The sequence below is a fragment of the Oenanthe melanoleuca genome, chromosome 3 (genome assembly GCF_029582105.1).
Source record: "Oenanthe melanoleuca isolate GR-GAL-2019-014 chromosome 3, OMel1.0, whole genome shotgun sequence".
In the NCBI taxonomy this organism is placed as follows: Eukaryota; Metazoa; Chordata; class Aves; order Passeriformes; family Muscicapidae; genus Oenanthe; species Oenanthe melanoleuca.
Genome location: NC_079336.1, coordinates 68,718,975 through 68,743,603, shown reverse-complemented (window position 1 = coordinate 68,743,603; position 24,629 = coordinate 68,718,975). Strand labels below are relative to the sequence as shown.

The window sequence follows — 24,629 nt, the reverse complement described above, 5'->3', positions numbered from 1 at the left end:
AAGGCCCTGCTTCCTTCTCCCGGGATCTGCTGCCTCAGCTCCCATCCCCTCCCGGGTGGGTCTCTGCAGGGCAGGCTCAAACAATCAGAGACTTGTTAGGGTTGGAAGGGACGGCTGGAGATCTTCCAGTGCAACCCCATGGCAAGGCAGGGTCGCCTCGAGCAGGTGACACAAGAACACGTCCAGGTGGGTCCAGACAGCAAAAATCCACAAGCTCCCTGGGCAGCCTGTTCCAGTGCTCTGCCACCCTCAAGGTAAAGTTCTTCCTCACACTGAGATGGAACTTCTTATGCTTTCAGTTATGGCCACTGCTCCTCGCTGTCCCACAGGGCACACTGAAAACAGTCTGGCACCATGCACTTGGCACCTGCCTTTGAGATATTTATACGCATTGGCGAGATCCCCTGTGTCTCCTCGGGCGCCATTTCGGCAGTCCCGGGCCCCCTGCGCGCCTTCCCGGGCCGGGCGGCGGCAGAGGGCGCTGGCCGTGGCGGCCGGGAGGAGGCCGGCAGCCGCACCTTATCAGCGCTCCGCAGGCCGGGCCGGGCCCGGGCGGCCGCGGGTTCCCGGCCGCCGGCCCATGGGCGGCGGCGGCGGCTCGGAGGCGCCTCCTCCTCCTCCTCCTCCTCCTCCCGCCGCAGACCCGCGCGGCGGGGACCTGCGACCGCAGCAGCAGCTCGGGTGCCGCGCCGGCCGCATGGCGGGCTACGCGCCGCGCCTGCCCTGGCTGCTGCCGCTGCTGCGCCGGGCGGCGCCGCCCCCCTGGGCTCGGGCGGCCGCGGGGCTCCGCGCCGCGCCGCTCCCGCCCGGCAGGTGCGGGGCGCACCCCCTGCCGCCGCTGCCGCCGCTGCCGCCGGGCTCCCCGTCCTGCCGCCGCCTCCTCCCCGCCGCGGCGGCGGCGGGCGGCGCCCCGCGCTCCCTGAGCTCCGCCGCGGGCTCGGAGCCGCCGCGCGGGGCTGCGGGCGCTCCGCCGCGCTTCGAGGCTCGCAGGCTGCTGGCCCTGGCGCACCCCGAGCGCCACAGACTGACAGGTACCGGGGCCGCCCCGGGGCTCTGCCCGAGCGGGAGGGGAAGGCGGGCGCCCCGCCCGGAGGGGCTGCCGGGGCCGGGGTGCGCGGCCGGAGCGGCCGCCGCCGGGGCGGAGGAGAAGGTCGTGTTTCCCTGGAGAACCGGCCCTGCTGGCAGCATCCCAGCACAGCGCGGGTTCTTGGAGCCAGCCTTCCAGACCTGTGAAAAGCTAAAAAACATACATTTCCCCCTCTCTCCTCACTTTGCCATCTCTTAATCTGTTGGTTTTTGAAGGGAAGGCAAAAGTTTTGAAAGTTGACAGAACTCGGTTCCGTTTCTTTAATGCCTCTCTGAGTGTTCAGCGCTGGCTTCGCAATCTGCCTGCAATAAATTTGGGCCCAACTGCATGAAATGAAGTAAAAAGGGGAACCTGATGCATTTACTTATTTTATTTTATTAAAATCAGTTGAAATTCTCTTCCCCAAGATTTTTTTTTTTTTTGCTTAAAACTTTTGTAAGATGTTTTGAAAATTGTTTATTTTCTAGTCTCAATGTGTTGAAACCAAAACACCCTGGTTGAAGAAATTACAACCTTAACATTGATACTTTCAACAGAGTATAAACGAACTTATCTTGACATTGCTTCTCTTGTGTAAATATGATAATAGCTGTTGGTAAGAAAACCATGTCAAATTAGTGTGTGCTTTGGGTTTTTTTAAGGCATCTTTTTTGGCAGATAGCCTATGTACTGTCTCATGAGTGAGAGGCCTGTAGTCCTCTGTCAAAATTTAGGTAGTTCCCATGGAATGTGTAAATGGTGTTGGAGAGGTGAGGTGAGGTAGGTAGACACATAACGAAGTGGTTTGTGGGAGACAAAGCACTTTACACAAGATTTTATTCACAGTGGATATTTACAAAGTTTCATTACATGTTGGTATTATATAGCTAACATAATTTGGGTCCAAATGAATGTTTATAGATTTTAGACTCCCTGCTGGTTTTACAATGAAGTTTTAAAAGTCTGTGGTTTTCCCATTTAAATTTAATCAAGTATATAAATCAGTTATTCTAAGGCTGACTTTTAGGACCCAAGGCTTCTAAATAACTGAAAATTTAATTTAGTTCACTTTACTTGGCACTCGCTGCCTGCTTGTTTATCACAGGGTATGGTATGCTTGTTTGTAATTATGTTTTAAAATAGAGCAAAGTATCCTTAGTCTGTGCAGTCTGCTGATGGTTTTATCTAAGTAATCAGCTATCACAGTTACTATAAACCAGCCACATGCAGTTTTGTCTTTTGAGATAACAAAATGATCTGAATTAAAGTTTTAAAAATCCCTAACACAACAACTTGATGATATCAAGTAATGAGGTTGGAAAAAATATGGAAATGTAATAACTGCTTTTCAGTTCAGTAAGTCCTCATTCTGGGAGAGAAATGAATTTGTGTGAGATTCTTCTTTATTGACACCCTGCTTAAGGGAAAAGTTATAGTTCAATTGTAATTAGGTGAGGTGATGGAAAAGCTAACAAGGAAAATGCTTTTGGTCATTATAGAGTGCAGAGATAACAAATATGGGTAAAATGCGTTGTAGGTGGTTGTAGGGAAATTGCATCTACCCATTGTATCTAAAATATGTTAAAATATGTTGCATTTTGTTCCTGTTGCAGCTTTGTACTGAGAAACTAGTCCTTAAAAACCTAGTATGTCTGGGTTTTCTCCATTCAAAAAAGAGGAAGGTTAATGGTTTCACTGTATGAAACAGTGAACCAAGGGTAAAATATTTAATTTCCTCTTCATATAACCGTTTAGCAAATGTTGTGAGATCTCTTCAGAGGTCTACAGGTGCTGTTTAGTTCTGCAGGAAAGTTGAGTTCTTCCAAATCTTTTGTATTTTTTAGAACCAGTGGCTGGTAACAGGGGAGTAGCAGTACCAATGTGGAGTGCTGTGCACCTTTTCTGGCATTCCACATGGCATGAGCCATGAGCCATGATGGTCTGTCTGCTCCCTGCAGTTGAAATTCACAGTCACAGAAGGTGAAGTGAGGACAGTGGAAGACAGTGGGAGCAGAGGGTGATTTATGAGGAAGCAAAGACTAGCTTCACCCATCTTGGTGTGCTGGGCAAGTGGTGTCAGCTGACGAGGTGCAGGTACCGAGGTGAAGGTGACCTGCTCCCCTTGTGATTGGCACCAGCCTCTTCAACATCCAACATTCTGGAAGAAGCCATGTGCTCTGCACACAGCACCTCTTGCAGAAGGAGCTTCTGGCCCTCTGGAGGCTCCTAGGAATGAAAATAAATGTATCAAATGTCATACTGTCCAAAAGAAAAAAAAAGTATCAGTGTAATATGTTCCATGTCCAGTTACTTCTACAGCGGGGTAGAGCTATGAATATATTTTAAATGAGACATGTGTGTTAAATTTTGTGGTTTGCAATTAAAGCAGTAAAAAGAATATTATACTATGGTACTAAATACTGTGGTGGGAATTCACTCTGTTAGTGACCATAGTTTTGTGTAGTGATCAGGGGTTTGTAAATCCTGTAATACCTCCCAGGTTTAACAAAGGAGAGAAGTAGTTGTAGGAATTCTTTGGCCGATCTGATGTGGTCAGGTAAGGTAAACCTGCATCTTCAGTTAAATTCAGTTCTTGGGGAAGAGGACAGGGCCGTTGTTGGAATTATTAAATCCTTCTCTGTGTGTGTGAGACCACAAAAATGTCGTTTCAAAATGATCCCTTTTATATCCTCCTTCCTCCTTGTTTTCTCCCCGTGAGAATCTGTCTGTTGCACTTTATCCAAACCACACTCGAAGGAAACAATAGTTGTATTGAATTGTAAAGTAAGCACACGGAACTCTGAAATTTTTAATCCCATAGCAAAGTGTGCCCTTTCCCTGTATAAAACTTTCTGTGCACCGAGTAAGAAGGTTTGTTTTGTATACGGGTCTTCTTTTAAGGGCATTCAAGAAATGTTATTTCTTAAGTTTTATTTGGTAATTTTTAGCAAGTTTGTAATACCTGCTTTCCTAAGGATTAAAGTTTCAGTTAAGTCAGAAGAGCATTGCCTTATTCATAATCAGATTTTACTTTAAAATTGCACCAGGTGATGCACTTTGATTTTTTTGGAAGGCAATTCTTGTGGTTTTTAAATTGTAATTCCTATATGTGTATATACTGTTTTCTCATGTGCGGTACACCAGTACACTATAGGCTAGGCGCTTTTTGTTGTTTCTTCCCCTGGTTTTTCTTCTGATTTTGTCAATGTTTGGTATGAAACCCACAAAAGGTCCAAGCAGCCTTGTAGCTTTAGCACAGAAAGTTTTTCTGTGCCTTATTGGTGACAGTTGTGTATTTTAAACTGGTGGTGAACTGTTAAAGAAGCTGCTTAAGTAAGACATTGCAGAAACAGTAGCTGCTTATCACTGTGATCAGTTAGGTGCTTAGACCTCAATTTGCTTAGGGAGTGTTGTTGCTGCATTATTTGTATGAACTGTGGAGACAGAAGGAGTAATAGCTAGGTCGGTCTGACATAAACACTGTCTTCTATACAAGGTAAAAATAAACAAGTTAAATGCTTTACTGTTAAATGCACGATAAAAAAAGAAGCCGTACTCTCTCCTCTAAACCTAGAGTTATTCTGTTACTTTCTAGCATTTTATGAACTGTAGTTTTTTTTTTACTGTAGCACAGTAACAGTTGTTCTTAACGATGTAAGGAGGGTGGTTCTAAAAGGTTCTTGCGTAATAATAGATGCAGTGCAGATGTCATGTATGAATTTATTTTAACACAGAAAGAAAATCACACCACTCATACCTAACCTAGAACTATAGAGAACATCATTAAATGTTCACACGGTACTCTGGAAGAAGGTTTTTATCTTGTAATAAGTATTTGCAGAGCTGACTCTTTGTAGGGTTGATACCCAAAAATATTGTGGACCAGGGTTCACCTAAAGGAAATGAACTTTATTTGACCAACTAAAATAAAATTTACCAGTGCATCTTTATCCCATAAAAAAAACAGATGAAGAGCCCAATCTTCCTGAATGCACGTGAAAATGTGATTAGTTTTATTCATCACTCCAAATGACCTTGGGGAAAGCCAGTCAGTATTAAGCTTAAAAATTCCCCATATACTAAATAAAACTGCACAGATAACTGGTAAGCGACAGGCGTTCATTGTTATTGGTAGAAGGATATTTCTCACAAATCCAAAGCTTGCTTCTGACCCACTAGTCCCCCATATTTAAAGGAAACCAGTACAATAGCTAAAAGACTTCAGGAGATAACACTCGCAGCTTATGGAATAGTAAAAACTAGCTGCTGTGACCTGTTGCTGGGTTACTGTGCACGGCCAGATCTCATCAATACCTCATTTTTCTTTCATTGTCTTTCATCCCTGATTGGCTTGGATGATCTTAATTCATCTGAGGTAAAATCCTTATGTATCTGTCTTCAGAACAGCCCCTCACCAAATAGACTTGCAAGTATTTTGTCTTCATACACTTCCACATGCTATACTGGGTGAGAAGGGTGCTCTGGTAAGAACCAGCAAAATTAGAAACATTCACTGTCTTGGTATTGTTTTTTGTGTGTAGAAAATTAATTTGTGGCTCCTTGGAGTCACTTAGTCTGCTTTCTGAAGAGAGGTTTCTGATAGCTCTGCCTAGTTATTGCTTGCAAACATCGTGGTTTATCAGTTGGCAGCCTTGTCCTCAAAGGAACCTGCAGGTTTGCTGTCACAAAGCAAGTCCATGTCAGCCTTAACAGAGAGTGTGTTGATCTTAATAGTGATAAAGACATCACTTTGTGCAGCAATTTGGATTTCTGTGCAAGTAGACTAGCAAAATGTTTGCCTAACATTTCCAAGAGGGTTGCTCAGCTGCTGCTGCAGCCGACTTTCCTTGTCGTTGCTCCTGTTGCCACTTTGAAGTCCTAGTTTTATAAGTTACACTGATTTGCCACACAGTTTCTTTATTGTCATCTCATAGCCTACAAAAAAAATTACTTTCAAAAAAACATAAGGGTATGTTTTAGAAGCTTTGTTTGATGCAACAAAGTAAACCATGTGAAACTAATACTATAGAGTTTACTCTGACTTTTTTTTTTTTTTCTATCAGTAACAACCTTCAGTGTCACTGGAGTGTCTTCATATCTGGTTGTTGAACACATTGAACTCCTCCCTTCAGCCAGTTATCACCATGACAGCTCCTTTGAAGGAGGCAATGCAATGAGTGTTTGCTGGTTCCTATTTTTTCAAATATTCAACATTTTAAAAGAAACAAAAAAGAGCAGCCACTTGGCAACTGTGCTATTGTCTATTTGGTCTGCTGGTATAATCAACATGAGAGTTTCAATTGGAGAACCTTACTTTGCATGTGATTTGTGATTAAATTAATAAAGACATGCATGTTGCTTAGTTCAGTAGTTTTCAGTTTGTTTTAGGTACTAGTATTTGCTCTTCATTCACTTAAAGCTGTTGGAACTAATTACAGTGAAACTCGTGCTAGTTTGCATGAAGAAGAGCTGAAGATAAATTCAAGCCACTAGACAGAAATATATGAGAGGTTTAGCTATACAGTCCTCTTCCTTCTGTGAATATTTATATCTGCAGTTCATATGTACTGTTCCATCCATAACAAAGAAATTGTCTGGACGAATGGAGATGGAGCTGCCATGCAGTACTGTGCTTATAATTAATGCTTTTGTCCATCTCCAGCTGCCTTGGAGACCAACCAGCTTTTTCTGACAAGAAATAACCTGGGTTTTGTTGGATTTTTCCCTGCTGCTTCACAGCTTGAATACACCAGTGCTGCCAGCCTGTTAATAAGGTCATTCATGAATTTTGAACTAATAAGTAATATCCTTTTGAGATATAGATTCAAGTTAAAGATCCACATCCTGTGTTTTTCACACACTTGCTGGCCTGACAGTAACACAAGGGAAAGACTGGCAAGCAAATCTTGACTAAGAAGCACAGGCTGCAGCTATGCATTTTTTGTACTTTGAATTCTTCCTTATGAATACACAGATGTGTTTATGCTTCAATTAAAACTGAAACAAAGCTTTCCACATGTGTATGAAGGTAGTAAGAGGCATCAGACCATCTGTGTCAGGTGTTAGAAATACCCTTACAGCAGTGTGGAACAGGGAGGCTGGCTGCTGTCTTCATCAGAGAAGCGATACAAGAAGCTCAAGACTTTCAGCACAGCATATTTTTGTCTTCAAAGGCATTATTTGCTAGTAGTTTTGCAGCAATCCTATGAATGGTTCCTTTGAATGTGTGGTTGGTTCTTGGAAAATGATGCTGTATAAATGTCATTGTTTGTTGTGGTTGAGTGGTTTTCATATCAAGTTTGTTCAGTTTTCAATTAAGATGTGGTTTTTTCTAGCTCTCAGCCTTCCAAGCTTGGCTTGCCTTTTTAGAATTAAACTGTGTTCTTGACTCAAGAAATTCCTCTGCAAATTTAAGTCCAAAAGGCTGAGTTTTGGTCCAGTGTGATTTTCGTACTTTGTGATACACCTTCAAGAAGCTACACAGGCTGTTCCATGGGTGATCCTGCAACTGGAATTCAAGAGCTCTGCTCATCAGCAAATGTACTTTTAATTAAGACTTACACTATTTTTCTTTTAGACCATCAATAGTAAAGAGTAAAACAAAATGAATGTTTATAAAATTTATCAATTGAGAGGAAATCAAATTTAGGGGTTTTTTTGGTTTCTGATTTGTTATCTCAAAAACAGACAACTGGAAGCTTCCATACTGTGATAATCATGAATAATAAAACCCAAACCACACAGGAGCTGAAGTTGGTGTGTGAGAATTTGTAACTGTCAATGCTCTCTAAGGACATTACCTGAAAACCTTTTTGGATGGTACTGCTGAAAATTAGACAAGAGAAGCAATTCTAGGACTGCAATTGTATACAGAGGCTTTTCAAGGATCATAAAATATGCCTTCCCTAAGTTAATTTATACAGTGGATTAAAATAGAACTGGGTGTTAAAGAGTGCTGATTATTTCAATTGGCACTTGCAAGCTCGATAGAAGTTTCAAGTGAAAAATCATTTCATTTGTGCTATTAACAACCTTGTAAGTTCAGAATAACTTTCCTTTTTCTTGTTTCCTTTGCAGCTGCTGTTGGCTTTCTGGCAGTTTCCAGTGTCATTACCATGTCAGCCCCTTTCTTTATGGGGAAAGTTATCGACATCATTTATACAAATCCCAGTGAGGATTTCACTGACAGCCTGACCAGCCTGTGTGCCTTGCTGAGTGGAATCTTTTTATGTGGTGCTGCTGCTAATGCTACTCGTGTCTACCTCATGCAGACTGCAGGTAAAAACAGAAGCAAAAAGTGGTACTGACAGTCATCTTGTTTTTCGTAGAGTCAGGATATCTAATGGTCTTAAACAAATTCTTGGCCATGGCCAAAACATGATTTTGGAATTGGTAGCTTTTTTATCCAGAGCAAAGGTAAAATAATAGTGCAAAGATAAGTATGCTGGAATGATTGCTTGTTTTTATTTATTGTTAGGTGATATCTTAAAGATCTCATCCATCACATCTTACCAGACTCTCTTCTCTGTAATGTGCCTTGTTCAGTGCTGTGATTTTATATTGTTGGTGTCTGTGTAAAGTCTCGTGTGTCATGCTTGATTGACTTATGTTTTTGGCAGGACAAAGAATTGTGAAACGTTTGAGAGCAACCATGTTCTCCTCTATTGTGAAGCAAGAAACGGCTTTCTTTGACAAGACCAGAACAGGAGAGCTGATAAACCGCTTATCTTCAGATACAGCCCTTTTGGGCCGCTCAGTGACTGAAAACCTTTCAGATGGGCTCAGGGCAGGAGCACAGGCATCTGTGGGGGTTGGAATGATGGTATGGTGGTCTCCTACTTCCTTGACACTTCTTGTAGTTTCATATTTGTGTCAGTTCTATTAGGTGAGTGTGAGTCAGTCCAGGAATGATTGTGTGCTCTTCGGTACAAGTGTATTTCATTGGTTATCTACAACAGATGCAGAGATTATTGCAATAGGTGACATGCCTGTAGCCAGCCACTTGATGTTTACTCACAAGCAGAATTTGGAGGATGATGGACTGACATGAACTACTGTTGCTACCCAGAGTTATCAAGCAAAATGTAGTAGGCAAATCACTGAATTCCATTCTTACTGAAAATACTAAAATCAGTGATGACATTCCCATGGTTGTAGGTAAAATACAGTATGAAGGGCCTGATAGAAAATCATTAAAGTTGGTTGATTCTGGTTAAAGCTTAGGTGAGCAAAGGCAGCACTGCATATCTAATTAATGCCAAAGATTTCTACAAGCATTAGTCTTTCTGCTTTAGTCTGTCAGCAAAGAATATGCTTATGTAGGAACCTTGTTAAAGAAGGTTTCAGTGCAGGGCATCGGTTAATACTCCTTGGTGGTCAGTTGGATTAATGAACATCTGACTTCTCTTGAGGGGTTTTTTTGGTGGCATTAATTTTTTTGTGCTTATGCATTGGTTGCAATTATCTTAAGCGAAGGTGTAGCAATTTCTGCTGTCTACTTGGAGTTTAGAAAAGACAGCAAATAGTCTCCTCATAAAAATAAGCATCCAATCTTGTCATTAGAAAGTTATGAGTTTCCACTATGAAGAGTTAAAAGCTTTACTATTTTGTCACTGATAAGAATTGCTGATAAGAATGGCTTTCTGCACTCTCTTATAAAAGGAGTCTAAGGTTTTATCTTGCCATAGATAAAATGAGATAACTATATAATGTGTTCTGCTACAAAATACAGCTATGAGATGGTTGCCAAGAAAAGAAAGAAAATATGATTATGAAATAATTATAAAGCCTCTCAATTATGTTGATTTTGAATCTTTCTCGAGATTTTTGTTTTCAGTACAGAAAGCAAGTAGAAATTAAAGCACATTAGATCTAATGTCAGTAAATCTTACGAAGAGAACCTCTTTAGGTGCTTTGATGATGATCATTACAAGCAATAAGTTTTGCAGCAATAAATTAAGTACTGTGTTCCACCCATTCGTGGGTGCTAGGGAGCACTGGTGACTCCATCTGTTTGTTCCTCAGTTACCCAGAAGTACTGTATGATATTTCTTTACCCAGAGCTTCTTTATTACACCATCTATTTAATAGTTGTGAAAGCACTTTAGAAACTGTGTAATAGCTTATGTCTTTCAGCACCCCCAAGAGATTTCCTGGTAGGCCTGTTTACTGGCAGGTTAAGACGCTTGACTAAGGCCACAGAATGAACCAGTGAAAGCTTGAAATTAAATCCAGACAGCTTTGTTTTTAGTCCTTTGTTCTAACCTCCCAAACCCTATGGAAGAATGGATATTTTGCCTGGAAATAAATTAAAATGTGATAAATAAAAGCATGGCAGCACTAAATCCCTACTTGTTTTCAAGTAGTAAGTGAAGTTGCACTTCAGTACTCTAGAGATTATTTTTAAACTGAGTGCTAAACTCTGACAATACCTTTTTCTTCTAGTTTTTTGTTTCCCCTAGCCTTGCTACATTTGTTCTGAGCGTTGTGCCACCCTTGGCTGTCCTGGCTGTGATTTATGGCAGATACTTGCGAAAGCTTACTAAAATCACTCAAGATTCTCTTGCAGAAGCAACACAGGTAACCTTTCTAGTTAACTTCAAAGTTGCTCTAATGTATTTAGGTTAATATCTCTAAAGTTACAGATTTACTGAAGAACAGTTGTACTGTTCTGACCCTGTAGCTTTGCACCTGAGTAGTATGAAATGTAAATGTCAGCAACACTCACAGATCTCAGAAACAACCATGCTTCCTTTGTCTGTAATAACATAATACAGAGAAACCAGGCCTTGAGAATATGGAAATGTAAGAAATTACAAAGATTTTAGGCTTTAGTTTCGTGGGAGCATAAAAAAAAAAGCCTATGAAGTCCTGTGTCAGTTGGTACCTGGGTTCAAAAACCACTTTTCTTGGATTACAGTTTTGAGTTTGAAGCTATCAGGAGCATCCTAAATGAATGCTCCTTTTGCTAGCAAGTCTGTCTCTGAAATGCATCTCTGATGCTTGACCTTAATGTCAGCTTTTAAATGTTTATGGGGCCTGCTTCTTAAACATTTTCCTCAAAGGCTTATGGTGGGGAGACATTATTATAAAGCATTTAAACATAATTAGGGAAGCTGTAGTCAAAATAGTCACAGTTGTCAGCTGTTATAAACTTGGGATCTCCTTTGTAGAACTGTGTAAAAGGAAGATTCTGTTTGTCTTCCTTCCTGTGTTGGTGGGAAGCTGGTGTCTTTGTAAACCATGTGCGGGACTTCTTGTGAACAAGTAATTGTTGTGTTCCATTCAAATTTTCAGGTTGAATGGGAGAATAAAGGAGAATTATACTTTTGTATCATACTTTTACTTACAAAAGGGCAACTTGTTTCTTCTAAGACCATCACAATGTCCATTAACAACTTAGTGTAATTGGTTACAATTGAGGTATTTCAGTATTAATACTTTGCTGTTTAGAAGTTAAAATACTGAGTTGAAATGAGACATTAGTAGCTGGGTTAAATTAATTCCCAACATTGCTTTGATCAAATGATTGGAATTGTTTTAGGAAATAACTGCAGGCTTTTTTGCATGACTTAGTATGGAACAGAATATTCTTTATTTTTTCCCTTCCCACAATGTAATTGCATATTGTGAATAGTAACTTCCCTATGGGTGTTGTTCACCAAATTTCTTAACCCTCGTTTTATATTTCTCTGCTAGCACTTAAGACAATCCTGAGTGTTTTTTTTTAAACTGCCTGGGCATGCAGTTTGCTTTTAACTTAATAGAATTTTTAAAAAGGAGGTTGGGGTGGGGAGAGGAAGGCATGAGAAATTTTCCAGTGCTATTCAAAGATAATGAAGATTAGTGAAGTGATATTGGTTTAACTTTCAGGTGTTCTGTAATGTGAGCATTTCAAATTGATATGTCTCTGTGGATCTGTTTTGTGCTTTACTTCAATGCAGTTAGCTGAAGAGCGTATCGGAAACATCAGAACAGTTCGAGCTTTTGGGCAAGAAGTGGCTGAAATGGAGAAGTATACAAATAAAGTTGATTATGTGCTACAGCTGGCTAAAAAAGAGGCACTAGCTCGGGCAGGCTTCTTTGGAGCTGTAAGTATATTTAATGAAAGTAAGCCAACTGTGTTATGCAAAGTGTCAATTATTTTAAAACTCCTGATGATACTTCAAAATCTGCAAGTAAATGATTGAGAATAAATTGAACCTACATAAAACTGTGGGAAGACTGGACTTAAATCAGTCTAAATTGCTGTGAAACTGCATCTCAAGATGAAACAGAATGATAAAGTCACTTTAAGCCTCTATTTCAGCACCACACCCTATAGCTGCGGACTACTTATCTGAGGCTACACCTTCTGTTCAAGGAATTAAACCAGTGAAAACCTTCCCCTACCCTTAGCATTTAGAGTTTTGGCTCCCCAGTGAGAGGAGCATCAATGCATAGGAAGGTGGGGAGTGCACAGGTAGGGGAGGGAGGCTTGGATTTTTCTGTAACTGTTTGTCTGATTGCATTCTAAAACTGGAAGATGGCTGCAGACTATCAATTCTTCCTTGGTGATGATGGTTGCAAATAATATTTAGTGTTCCTTTCCACCTTGAGGAAAAAAAAAAAAAGCCAAAAAAGAGTTGATTGCTTTTTGAACTCTTGTTGGACAGCACAGTGCCACTGGATGTCTGGCTGTCTTTATGTTAGAATTGTTGAATTTACCTCAGCCCCTCAAAAGCCTGGATAAACCTATAGTGTGAGAGTTCTTTTCATTACAAGGAAAGATCTGAAACAGCATTTTAGAGGATGAAATTTCAGATGTATGTGACAAAATCTGCCTTTTCCTTTTTCCTTAGACTGGCCTTTCTGGGAACTTAATTGTCCTCTCAGTGTTATACAAAGGAGGATTACTAATGGGCAGTGCCTACATGACAGTTGGTGAACTCTCATCTTTCCTAATGTATGCTTTCTGGGTTGGCATAAGCATTGGAGGTATGGAATGAGAAATTAGATTTTCTTCACCTCAAAACATTGCAGTCATTATAGGGAAGGTGGGAGGGAAGAAGCTTGTAAAAAATCTGACTGTCTTAAAAAATCTTCCAAATGAACTTCTTAAGAAATCATAATTGTTCCCTTTTTTTTTTTTTTTTTTTTTAAGAGATAATTAAAACATTAATCTGTAACTTAATATTAGTCTTCTTTTTCCCCAAAAGAAAGGTCAGGTTTTTTCAATGTGTGCATGTGGCAGTATATATTACTTTAATTTTCTTTAGGTCTAAATTAAGATACTTGCTGTATTGTATAAAACAATAAAATATGTGGGTCTATGTTAAGCATACTCTATTTAGAAAGGCATGTAACATTTAGCTGTAATTCAGTATAGAGTGTCCTCAACTGGAAGAGTAGACAAAGTGCCAGCAGAATACTGCACTGGGTGCTAACCTTGGTTTTCTTTACTCACTGACTCCTCCTGGGAGCCCACACTCTGTAATCTACTGGCCCAGCAACAAGCTGTTCATCTTTTTGACAGAGCTGTCTTCATGGCTGCATACGGGCAAAAATGAAGATAAGTTGCCCAGAAGCTCTACAACTTACTGGTAGCATTCTACTTTAAATGGGTCTGTTACTTCTGATAGACTAGGAGGGCGATGCAGCTTGCCTTTATTTTTCTAAGACTAGGCCTGATATCAGGGGGAGCACAAAGATGAGCTTGAGGTCAAAACTTAACAAACCTGCTTCCTTGTATATCAAAATTCCAGTGGCACCCATTCCAACTACCAGCCTCTTTTCATCTCTGCTTAAATCATTGAAGTTTGTTCAGTGAAAACATACCTGGCACTTTGAAAACATGGGACAAGCTAATATTAAATAAATGAAGATTAGAAGCAGTGTTAAAAATATAATTTAATTAACTTTTATTTGCTATAAAAACATGTTTTTAAATTCTAGTTCAGATCATTGTAGAATGTAGTTCTGCACAGAGCTCATTCTCATGGGGACTCTGAAGCAGAGGTATCTTGCCACAAGAGGCCTGCCTTCCTAGATGCCTACAAGGCATATAATTCTTCCAAGTGCTAAGTCTGTTCTGTATGTCATCAATACATATAGGAGTCGATGCAACAACTGTGAAAGTCACTGCATAATCTGTGATTTTTCCCCTCTTCCAAACACAGAGCATGGCTTATGAAAAATAAAAACATTTTCTTATTTGTATTTGCTATCCATATTATATAATGGGGGTTTTTTTAATGTGTGGTTGTGAATTTGCAAACCTCAGTGTTTGAGACTGAAGTTGTTCTGTGAGATTTATGCCTTCCCCTGCCATGCCCTGCTCTAGAATTTGGTCCTTTAACTCTTTTTTCCAAGCAGACAGCTTCTTGCCATGGCTTTCAGATAGTCCTCAGCAGCAGCATGATGAAACACCTTGCTCTGCAAAAATAAACCAATAAATCCATTATATATATATTTTTATACATTTATATATATTTAGATATACATATTTTTATGTGCACCTTGCTTTTTCTGCTGTCCTGAAATAACTCTTAACATTGTAAGCCCTTTACAGTGTATGTATGTTTATTCTGTTGAAATTCAAAGATCATGAGATCAGTGTCTTTTGCAAGGCACAAAAATATAAGAAATTGGAAATATTGGAAAAAAAAATTGGAAATATATCTATGTACTACTCCATTTTTAGTTGTGTATTGGTTTCTGTGTTTATGCCAGCTGGAAAGCCCTTCAGCCAAGCTACCTTCAAGATGATTCACACAGCTGCTAAGAGCTGGGACCCAGTAGTGTGTGCAGGCCTTGTCCTTAGCTTTTGCTTTCTCCAATACTGTTCAAAGTATTCTGAAATGGGAGACACATTTTTTTCTATTGTCCACTCTCCACATACCTTCTCAAGTATCACTTCAGCCTTAGGTTTTGTGCCTTCTCTCCACTGTGGCTGACTCAGTCAGGCTCCCCTGTATTAGTGTAAACCTATCTGACAAGGAAGAGCATTCAGAATACTCTGTTCTACTGAATGATCCAGAAATATAGCTAGTTGAATGCAAAGCCATTTTCCTAAAGCTGGATGCTGTTCTTCCTGACAGGTGAATAAAAAAGGACATGCATAAGCTGATTATTAACATTTTCTTTTCTTCAGAGTGATTTGTTTTACAGATATAAGAATAAGGGTTATTGGCAGCTCTTAAATGAGACTAGATAGGATTTAACATATTTAACAGTTTGTTGGAATAAAAGTTCCTTTACACATCTGATCCTTCAATGCTTCTGCTGAAAAGTATAATGCTAATTTGATCTCTTCTATGTCTTCCATTGCTTGTGGATGCATAATACTGTTCTGCTTTTTCTCTAGGTCTAAGTTCCTTTTATTCTGAGCTAATGAAAGGACTTGGTGCTGGTGGACGTCTTTGGGAACTTATTGAAAGGAAGCCCCAACTTCCATTCAATGGTGGGTTCTTGGTTTGTTACTGTTTAAATGTTGATCTTCTCTTATGAGTCATCTATGCTTTAGAAGGGTGCATGTAACACTTAAAGGTAGTACTGACTTACATTCTTTTCAAAGAAACTAAATATAGTCATAATCCTTCTGACTTTACCTAAATACAAAACAGATTATGAAAAATTCCTTTAATAAAAAAATGTAAAAGGCAAAAGTTTAGCTTAATTAATTACTTTTGGTTTAATTATTTTTTATTTATTTAATTCAGAATATGATTTTAAATCATATAACTTTCTAATTTATGTGACTGAGGACATGGTAATTTTTAGGTTTTTGGAATTTTTTATTGATGTCATCATTACATTCTCTTGATTCAGCTTTAGAGCAAAAAGAGTGGAAAGAAGAAAAAGTAGAGGAGGGAGGAGCTCTGACATGGCTGTATCTCATATTTCCACTGAACAGTTTACCATGCTCCTCTCTAATGGCTAAGAAATGATCAGATATGCTTTCAAAATCAGGTGGTTTTCATTAAGAGTATTGCAACATTACACATTTCATACTATTCCAGTGACAATCAGCCCATAGTAAGATATGTTGATTTGAATCCTAACTTGCAAACATACAGTTTGAGATCGTTGTTCTGTCACGGGAATCAGGGACTGAGGCATGACTGGGGAATAAATGGAAGTAAAGGGTAGGGCTGATAGGGGGACTTCTGCTCCTTGGGATAGTGTGGATGTGCAGCTACAGCAGGTGTTGCTTTTGGAGTGATTTGCACCTTTCTTCTCATAGCAATACTATCTACATTTCTTCCTTACTGCGGGGGGGCAAGATTTTATTTTTGCAGAACTCTGGTTATTGCTGCTGACAGACATCTTGGAAACAAATAATAATGTCTTTTTTCTTGTGTCTAGAATGCAAACAAGAGACAAGTGTGCAGCTTTTAGATATTTTTACAGTGATATATAGAGGAAGGACTTGTGGTAGCAGACTTCCTGTATTGCAGTAGATTCAGAGTTTTGGGCCTTGGATAAACTGTGCAATAACTGGAACTGAGACTTAAGATAAGCGATTACTTGCTGCTGTGGTAATAATGAGAGTTATGCTGCTAACACAAGATTTAGCAAATACATTTATTTTCCCAAAAGAAGGTTTACAAGCTATTGTGGAATCATTACAATGTATATGTCCATAGGTTAAAGTCAAGGAAGGAATCTGGAATTGTATGCTCTTGCCTTTTCCATTCCAATGCTATTACCTTTAACTGAAAGCCTGGAGAAAAAAATGGAAACCTGAAAAAAAAAAGAGCAGAACTAGTGAAATCTCGATTGCTACTGATAGGTGTCTTTGTTTCCTATCCACAGTTACTGTTTAACCAAACATTGGCATCTGCTGTGGCTGGTTGGGAGTTACTTGTGTGCTGCATCTGCAAAGAATTAAGTGGTTGAGCTGTGCTTCTCCATAACAAACAAACATGACTCGGGTACTGCTCTAGCACTGCCAGTTTTCACAAAGTCTTTTGGGAATGCAGCCCCACTGTCCAATTAATTTGTTTTGTATGGATATGATCACTGGGTTTTAAAAGAGCTTGAAGAAATTTTGTTTCTTTGTCTTAACTATTTATCAGATTTTTCTAGTATTAAGATACTTGTTTAAATCAAATGCTGTGTTCCAGAAAGAAGCTGGTTTTATTTAATTTTGGTTGTTGTTCATTCATGGTGGTTTCATTAATGGAAAATTTCAGAAACTGAAATTTTCATTTCAGTGAACTGTTGCCTAAGAGTTAGGCCTCTGATTGGTATTTGAATTTATTAAATATGATTTCCACTGAAAGGCAAAAATAAAAACCTAGCAGCAGCTTTATTCCAGTAATAAGAATAAAGCTTGTTCAGAGGAGGGTGCTTCAGGTGACTTTTGTGGCTTGGTGAAAGGGCAATAAGTGATTTGCAATGTTTATCTTTGTGTTCTCTGGTAGCAGGACTTTGGCCTTCACCAATGTCTTTTTATTTCATTGCTCCTAATTGACAAAGCTTAAATTGTTTATAGTATGTTTACTAATTCAGATAATTTTACGAGAGGTGATTGTTGTTAGTAGTTAGGTATTAGCAAGATGCAAATTCTCCCTCTTGCTGTAGGTAACCTACAGGTTCAGTGCTGGTGAGCAACCTGAAATTGCATTCAGGAATGATTGGTGTACCACACTGATTCACTCATGGCTGAAATGTAACCACTGTGGTCCTGAATTGTGGCTTGCAGCTATCCACAGATTGAACGTGGAGATACATATTTCTATTGAATGTCCGTAAGGCAAGCTCTAGGAGGGCTGAGCTAATTTTTGTTTCTGTTGACATTTCTGTATTTTATTCTTTCTTATATAGAGGGAATTACATTAGGCAAAGACACGTTCAGAGGTGCTTTGGAATTCAAAGATGTTGAATTTGCATATCCAACACGTCCAGAATCATCAATTTTCAAAGATTTCAGCCTTTCCATTCCAGCTGGCTCTGTTATGGCTCTCGTTGGCCCAAGTGGTACAGGGAAATCAACGATTGTATCCCTTCTGCTGCGGCTGTATGATCCTATCTCAGGTACGGTTTGTGTCTTGCTCTCGTCTGCAAGAATTAATGCTTTGCATCTCAGATAAGCCTTATAAACAGTTGGGGTTCCTGTGCTTGAGGTCCTTGTTTCCTTCTGGGTTGTATGGTTACCTTGTGGTGGTGCCTGCATAGCTTTGCATTTCTGATCCACCTGTACAGTGTGCATTTCTCCAGGGGTTGTTGTTCCTTCAGACTCTTTTCAGTACATGTCAAACACACTTCACTGTTTCCTAACTTAAGGTACTATCACCGTTGATGGCTTTGATATCCGTCAGTTAAATCCACTGTGGTTGAGGACAAAGATCGGAACAGTAAGTCAGGTAAGGAAGAAAAAAAAAACTTAAGTGGATTAAATAGTTGTGTGATCAGCTAGGTTTTCCTCACTTTCCTTATTTATAAAGAGATATAACCTTGCTTCTCAGTGAAATCCTTCCATCTCACCATAACTGCTGTTATACATGCTTTGTTCTAAAAATAAGTATTTAGAGCTAGTTCCAGTATTCTGTAGTCTGTTTTTACATAATCACAGAGATGCAAAATGTTAGTTTACAAGACAAATGTGCATGTGGAGACTGGAAGGTAAATTGCTGTAAATTGTGTAATTTACAATGCTTGCTATAATTTGTTGAAGAAAGTAACAAAAATCTTAACACTTAATTACCTTTTGTATTGATGGAAGTCACAATCATATTTTAACAGCCATTTAAAAAATTGACCTTCTGTGCTCTGAGTAGTTTCCAGGAAAACATAATTCCATAATTATGGTTTCCAGGAAACCATAATTTCCATTAGGAAAGCATGAAAATACAGCACAGTTGGCACTTACTTTTATAGTGCCACCTTCCTGGCAACCTCTAGACTCTAAGTCAATGGTGTCTTAAAAATAAACTATTTTATCAATTAAAATGTTCATTCCCTTGTCTCCCCAGATACTTCACAGTGCAATTAACTTTTGGGTTGGTGTTCTGGTTAAAAGCATAAGAGTAACTGAGCATTTGTTGCATTTCAAAACAACTTCTTTTTGTAATAATGCCACCAAAAACTTTTTTGCCAAAATTATTTTCCTGTTGGTACATTAGCATGTTTCTTTTTGAAAGAAAGAGTGTATTCCATTTAAATTATCAGTAGGAGGTCAATACTGGTATTCAAAGAACATGATCCTACTTTTTATACAGGCTGACCTTGTTTCAGACATTTTACATCACTTGTCCTATCTCACAGTTCTCTGTTGCAAGCTTGAATACAAATTAAATGCACATAATATTATAAAATCTGTGTAGAGGTCAAGAAAAGAATCACCATTTTTGCAAATCATAGAATAGTTTGGGTTGGAAAGGACCTTTAAATGTCATCTAATCCAATCCCCAATTGAGGATTGCATTGAAGAGGGACATCTTCAACTAGATGTGGTTGATCAGAGCCCCATCCTTGAATGGGCCTAACTCTAAATGTTTCCAAGGATGGGGCATCCACCACCTCTCTGGGCAACCTCTTCCAGCGTTTCACCACCTGCATTGTAAAAAAATCTTCCTTATATCTAATCTAAACCAACCTTCCTTTAGTTTAAAACCATCACCCCTTGTCCTGTCACAACAGGCCATGCTAAAAAGTCTGTTTCCATCTTTCTTGGAGCCCCTCTTTAAATCCTGAAACACCACAGTCAGGTCTCTCTGGAGCCTTTTCTTCTCCAGGCTGAACAGCTCCATACCCTCACAGGACAGGTGCTCCACCCCTTCCATTATGATATGCAGCAAAGTGCAAAGGAAGGGCTTTTGATTTTTGAATGTATAGCTCTTCCTAAACTCTTCCTAAAATATTAGCAATTGAGAGTTATGTTTTGTCAATTTAAAAAGCAACTTAATTTTTAATTGGTTTTCACTGTCCATTTTGATGTTAGGGGAGGTTTTTATTAGTCTTTAATTCAGTTAACTCTAGCTTACATATTCTTTGTGTGGATATTGTAAGTGGGATTTATGTTATCTGACATAATAAATAACACATGCATACAATTACAGATCTACCACATTAGTTATATGTTTGCATTTGCCAGGAACCAATTCTCTTCTCCTGTTCTATTGCTGAAAATATTGCCTATGGTGCAGAGGATCCTTCTACTGTGACTGCAGAGGAGATTCAGAAAGTTGCTGAAATAGCTAACGCTGCTAGTTTTATCAGAGATTTTCCAAAAGGATTTGACACTGTCGTTGGAGAAAAAGGCGTTTTGCTTTCAGGTACATCTTTATGTTGCTTATTTTAAAAATCTTGATATTATTGAGTGATGTAAAAATTCCATAATTTTTTGTTACCACTTTTTTTTCCAAGCTGTAGCCTGCCATAAGTATTAAAAGAATCCACCCTTCACCTCCATTCCCCACTAAAGTACATAGGCCTAATTCTGCTCAGCCCAGGCATTCAGTTAAAATTAGCTGACATCTGTTTTCCTATTTCAATTTACTGTTTCTTTTCCCTCAGGTGGACAGAAGCAACGAATTGCAATTGCTCGAGCTCTGCTCAAGGTAAGTCAGCACCCAAACTGGTTTATTTAACTGCTTCTTGGGGGGAAGCAGGAAGGATTAACAAGGAGGAGCTATTTCAATGAGAGAAGTAGGAAAATATTTTAAAAAGGGAAAAGTGTATCTTTTATGTTAATGAAGTTTGAAAGGGCTGAGTGGCTTAACTTATGACAATTTACTTAATGTCAGTGCTTCTTCCTGTCTTTCAGCCATGTTATGTTTTTTGATAGTTCTTGCCAAGATTGATGTTAAAGCATTGTATAATGGCCCACTTCCATAAGATGAGGTCAAGGATGAAGGAAGACTTTAAGAATGTGGTGCTATTAAAAGCATATATGACATGCCTGTGTTCAGATCTCTATCATTCATAGGCTAATTTTTCTCAGTTGCAATTTACTATACTTTAGCTGCCTTGTCTTAGCTTTGAGGGGAGGTGGCCTGGATTTGGGACAAGGTGATATTTCAGGTACAGTGTAGTGTCATGTTTTTCTGCTAAGATTGGTATGGATCTAGCTTCAGAGCAGGATCTGTGCTGCACGCACTTGAGGGGGCTTCTGAGGATCTGAACTACAGAAAGTCTGGTTCAAAGATAGCCACAGGGCCTTGCAGGGAGGCAGTTTGGTGCTGATGCTCAGCTGGAAGTTTTGATCCTTGCTGAGCACAGTTTACATTCATGTTAAGCCACACAGGTGTCTGTAGCATCCTGGCATGCCCAGTTCTGTTGATTAATAGGAATTTCATTATATCAGTTCTCTTTTACCACAAGTGCTGAAAAGCTGATTGTATTTCAAGCCATGCATTTTATACAGTTCATGGGATTAAAGGGTTTATGTTGTGGAAGTAAACAGGTTGTAAAAAATAAATGAGTAGTTGATATACTGGGATGGCTGGGGGTGCTATGGAGTCCCATCTGTCCCAGATAAAGTTTAAAGCTTTTACTCTCCACTTTATCAAGGAAATTTGGGGTTTTTTTCTGTAATTCAGCAATGAATTCTAAGAGATTTGAGTGCTGGCAATTTTTTTTTTTTAATAATCTAACTGGGAGTTCTTAAATGCTAGTTCTTAATGTGTTTTACCTGTGAGTGAAATACTGCTTTTTGGTAGGGCTTTGTTACTTTCAGTTACTCAGTTTTATATAGCAGACTGACTGCAAAGACAGGGTAGCTGAGCTTGTGAAAGAGCCACATAAGAATGTAGAACTTTTTACCACAGTGCTGCCATGAATGCCTTAAAAATCATCTCCCCCCTTTAGTTTGTATATTTCAAACGGTTATCCAGGAATAGTATTCTGCTATTTTAGTTTGAAACATTTAAAAATGGAGCAGTGTTGTTTCTGTTTTGTCCTCTTAGCATGTACATTTCTTACTATGATGCTTAGAATTATGCTCTTTTGATGAAGTAGGTACTCTTACTTGGAGTTTTAAGCTATATGAATCCTCTTCTCTACTGATACAAATATTCAGATCTTATTTAATTGTTATTACAACCATTTTTACTTTCTTTTTCAGAATCCTAAAATTCTTCTGTTAGATGAAGCAACAAGGTAAAAAAGAAAAATAAATAGAAACTTAGAAATTATGTATCTGTAAAACTCAGATTTGGAAACTTTTCTTTCTCTCTTTCTTTCTCTCTCTCTTTCTCTCTCTCTCTCTCTCTCTCTATTTTTCTCTTTCTCTCTCTCTTTCTTTCTCTATTTCCCTCTCTCTCTCTCTCTCTCTCTCTCTCTCTCTCTCTCTCTCCATGTCATTATACATTATCTAGCCCCTTACTGCTCTCTACTCACAAGAAGGAATGTGCCTTCTAGAATGTGTCTTGTAGAATGTGTGACTTGGTTAGGACATCTATAATAAAAGCTATTTATGCAAAGCAGAAAGGATAGCTGGTACATTGTGATTTTTCATGGAGTTAAATTCATAATATGTAATATAATTTTCAAACATCCACTTAAGGCTTTTTTGTATCTTTAAACTTACATTCTAGTGTAAAAGAGGGTTATTTTGTAGTGTAACCGATTTTTTTTTCCCACGGACTTAATTTGGTGTTATTTGTCCATGCTTATTTTTGTATATGACAATATGTAATGCCTATAACTTGGATGTGAGCACTGAGCATGTTCACAAAACGTTCCCTGCAGTTCCAGCAGTTCATTTTCACCAGAAACAGAGAGGGTTTGCAATTTTGGCAAAACAAGCCTCATGCATACAAACCCAACCTGTCTTACAGTAACAAATATCCTCCTCTCTCCCATCCCCACCCCATTTGTTACCAGTGCTTTGGATGCTGAAAATGAGTATCTAGTGCAAGAAGCTCTGGACCGGCTGATGGAAGGGAGGACAGTCCTAATTATTGCTCATCGTCTGTCAACTATTCAAAATGCTGATTTCGTTGCAGTCCTTGGCCAGGGTAAAATTCTTGAATGTGGGAAACATGAGGAACTACTTGCAAATCCAAATGGACTTTTCAGGAAACTAATGCAGAAACAAGCTTTTCTTCAGAATAGTGATACTTTTGCATTAGATTTACCATCCAGAGAAAAGAATATATTAAAAGAAAATGTATGAGACGACATATGAATAATGGAAACTTAAAAACTACAAAGACTATAACTTATGTTTCAGTTATGTAAAGTAAATGTTATATTTTTTCAAAATGTACAAAATATTCTTTTGAAACTTAAATGTGTTTAAACTTTTTATTGAAAGCTTTTTAATAACTATTGTAACTTTAAAAAATATCTGTCACACTGAGGTAATTTCAGTGCATAAATTTTTCTGCTTGTGTTACTGTGAGACTGTCTAGAATCTTGTTTGTTGTAATGCAGTGTATGAAGGTGTGCTCCATTCTTAAGTAAGTTCAGTATTTTAAAGGTAATTAAATGACAATCTTATTTTCATATCATTGTCTTTATCTCTCCAAGGAACTTTCGTGTTTTGTGCTTGTCAGTAGTCTTAAAATGCTGGAATTCAAAAATGCATGACACCAACACACTGAAAGTTCTGTCTGACTTTTACTGCACTGTCCTTCCAGTTCCCGTTTGTCCCGAAATGTGATTGTGTTCTGAACTTGACTGTGATCCCCATCTACAGTTCCTCTAGAGAATTACACATTTTAGAGAGTATGAAAGCATGAGTTGGAGGAAAGTTCTTTAATGAAACAAACAACCCAACGGAAAAAAAGGCAACCAAACAAAAAAACTGACTTTACATAAGGACAAAGGAAGTTTATTACATATAAAGTCACATATGAAAATCTAAAATTTGCATGTGTTTTCTTCCCTTTTCTATTTTCCCATTTCTTTAGTTTCATTTCCTTTCTAAGATGACATCCCAAAGAAAGTGCCCTCCCATGTATGTTTTTGTTCTTTTTAAAGGCATATGTAAGTTTTGTATTGTTAATTAAAATTTCAGTGGTAGAAATCATGAGTTTTGCCTAACTACTTTATTAGAAACAACTAGTAAACAACCTTCTCAAGGACAACTAGTATAATAGCAGCTTTTCATTAATTTTAATAACTGCAGGGGGATATGTTTGGCAGCGAAGTGTTTGCCTCGTGTTTCTGATTGAAGAGTCTCTTTCAATAGAATCTCTGAAGATGAAAAACCGCACAAGATTTTAAAAAGCTAGAATCTTCCCAGGTCAGATTAAAACTCATCCATGCTAGGAAGACTTGTTGCTGGAAAACCTTATTGGCAATAGCTGACATACCTAGTGCTGGGCAAGCTTAAAATACCTAGTGCTATAAATGCCACCTTATGGAATATAGTGAAAATACAAGAGAATAAAAATAAAATTACATCCAGATGTGATTGTATCTTCAGATAAAATTTGCCTAGAAGCATATGTTGTACTAAAGATATGCAGAAACTACTCCTTACCCAATGTTTAATTTCAATGTTGACTATTTGTTAATGTATTTAGAGGGGTTTGCATCTTTAATCCTCACTCGTGTAATTTCCTCTTATGTGAGATCCAACGAGCCCCTTTATTCCTATATTTACTCAGGTTACAGGAGCTACTTGTAG

The 24,629-nt window shown here is 38.8% G+C and overlaps 1 protein-coding gene across 1 annotated transcript; it reads left to right on the top strand.

Annotated features, from left to right (window-relative positions):
• Positions 1-509: 509 nt before the first annotated feature.
• Positions 510-24,024, top strand: ABCB10 (ATP binding cassette subfamily B member 10). Its single transcript, XM_056486412.1, has 13 exons — positions 510-1,031; positions 8,144-8,344; positions 8,686-8,888; positions 10,511-10,645; positions 12,010-12,156; positions 12,907-13,042; positions 15,411-15,506; positions 17,876-18,085; positions 18,335-18,414; positions 20,145-20,325; positions 20,567-20,610; positions 22,116-22,150; positions 22,877-24,024. Exons 1-13 carry the CDS (start codon positions 581-583, stop codon positions 23,166-23,168), a joined length of 2,211 nt encoding a protein of 736 aa, XP_056342387.1. The 5' UTR covers positions 510-580; the 3' UTR covers positions 23,169-24,024.
• Positions 24,025-24,629: the final 605 nt, after the last annotated feature.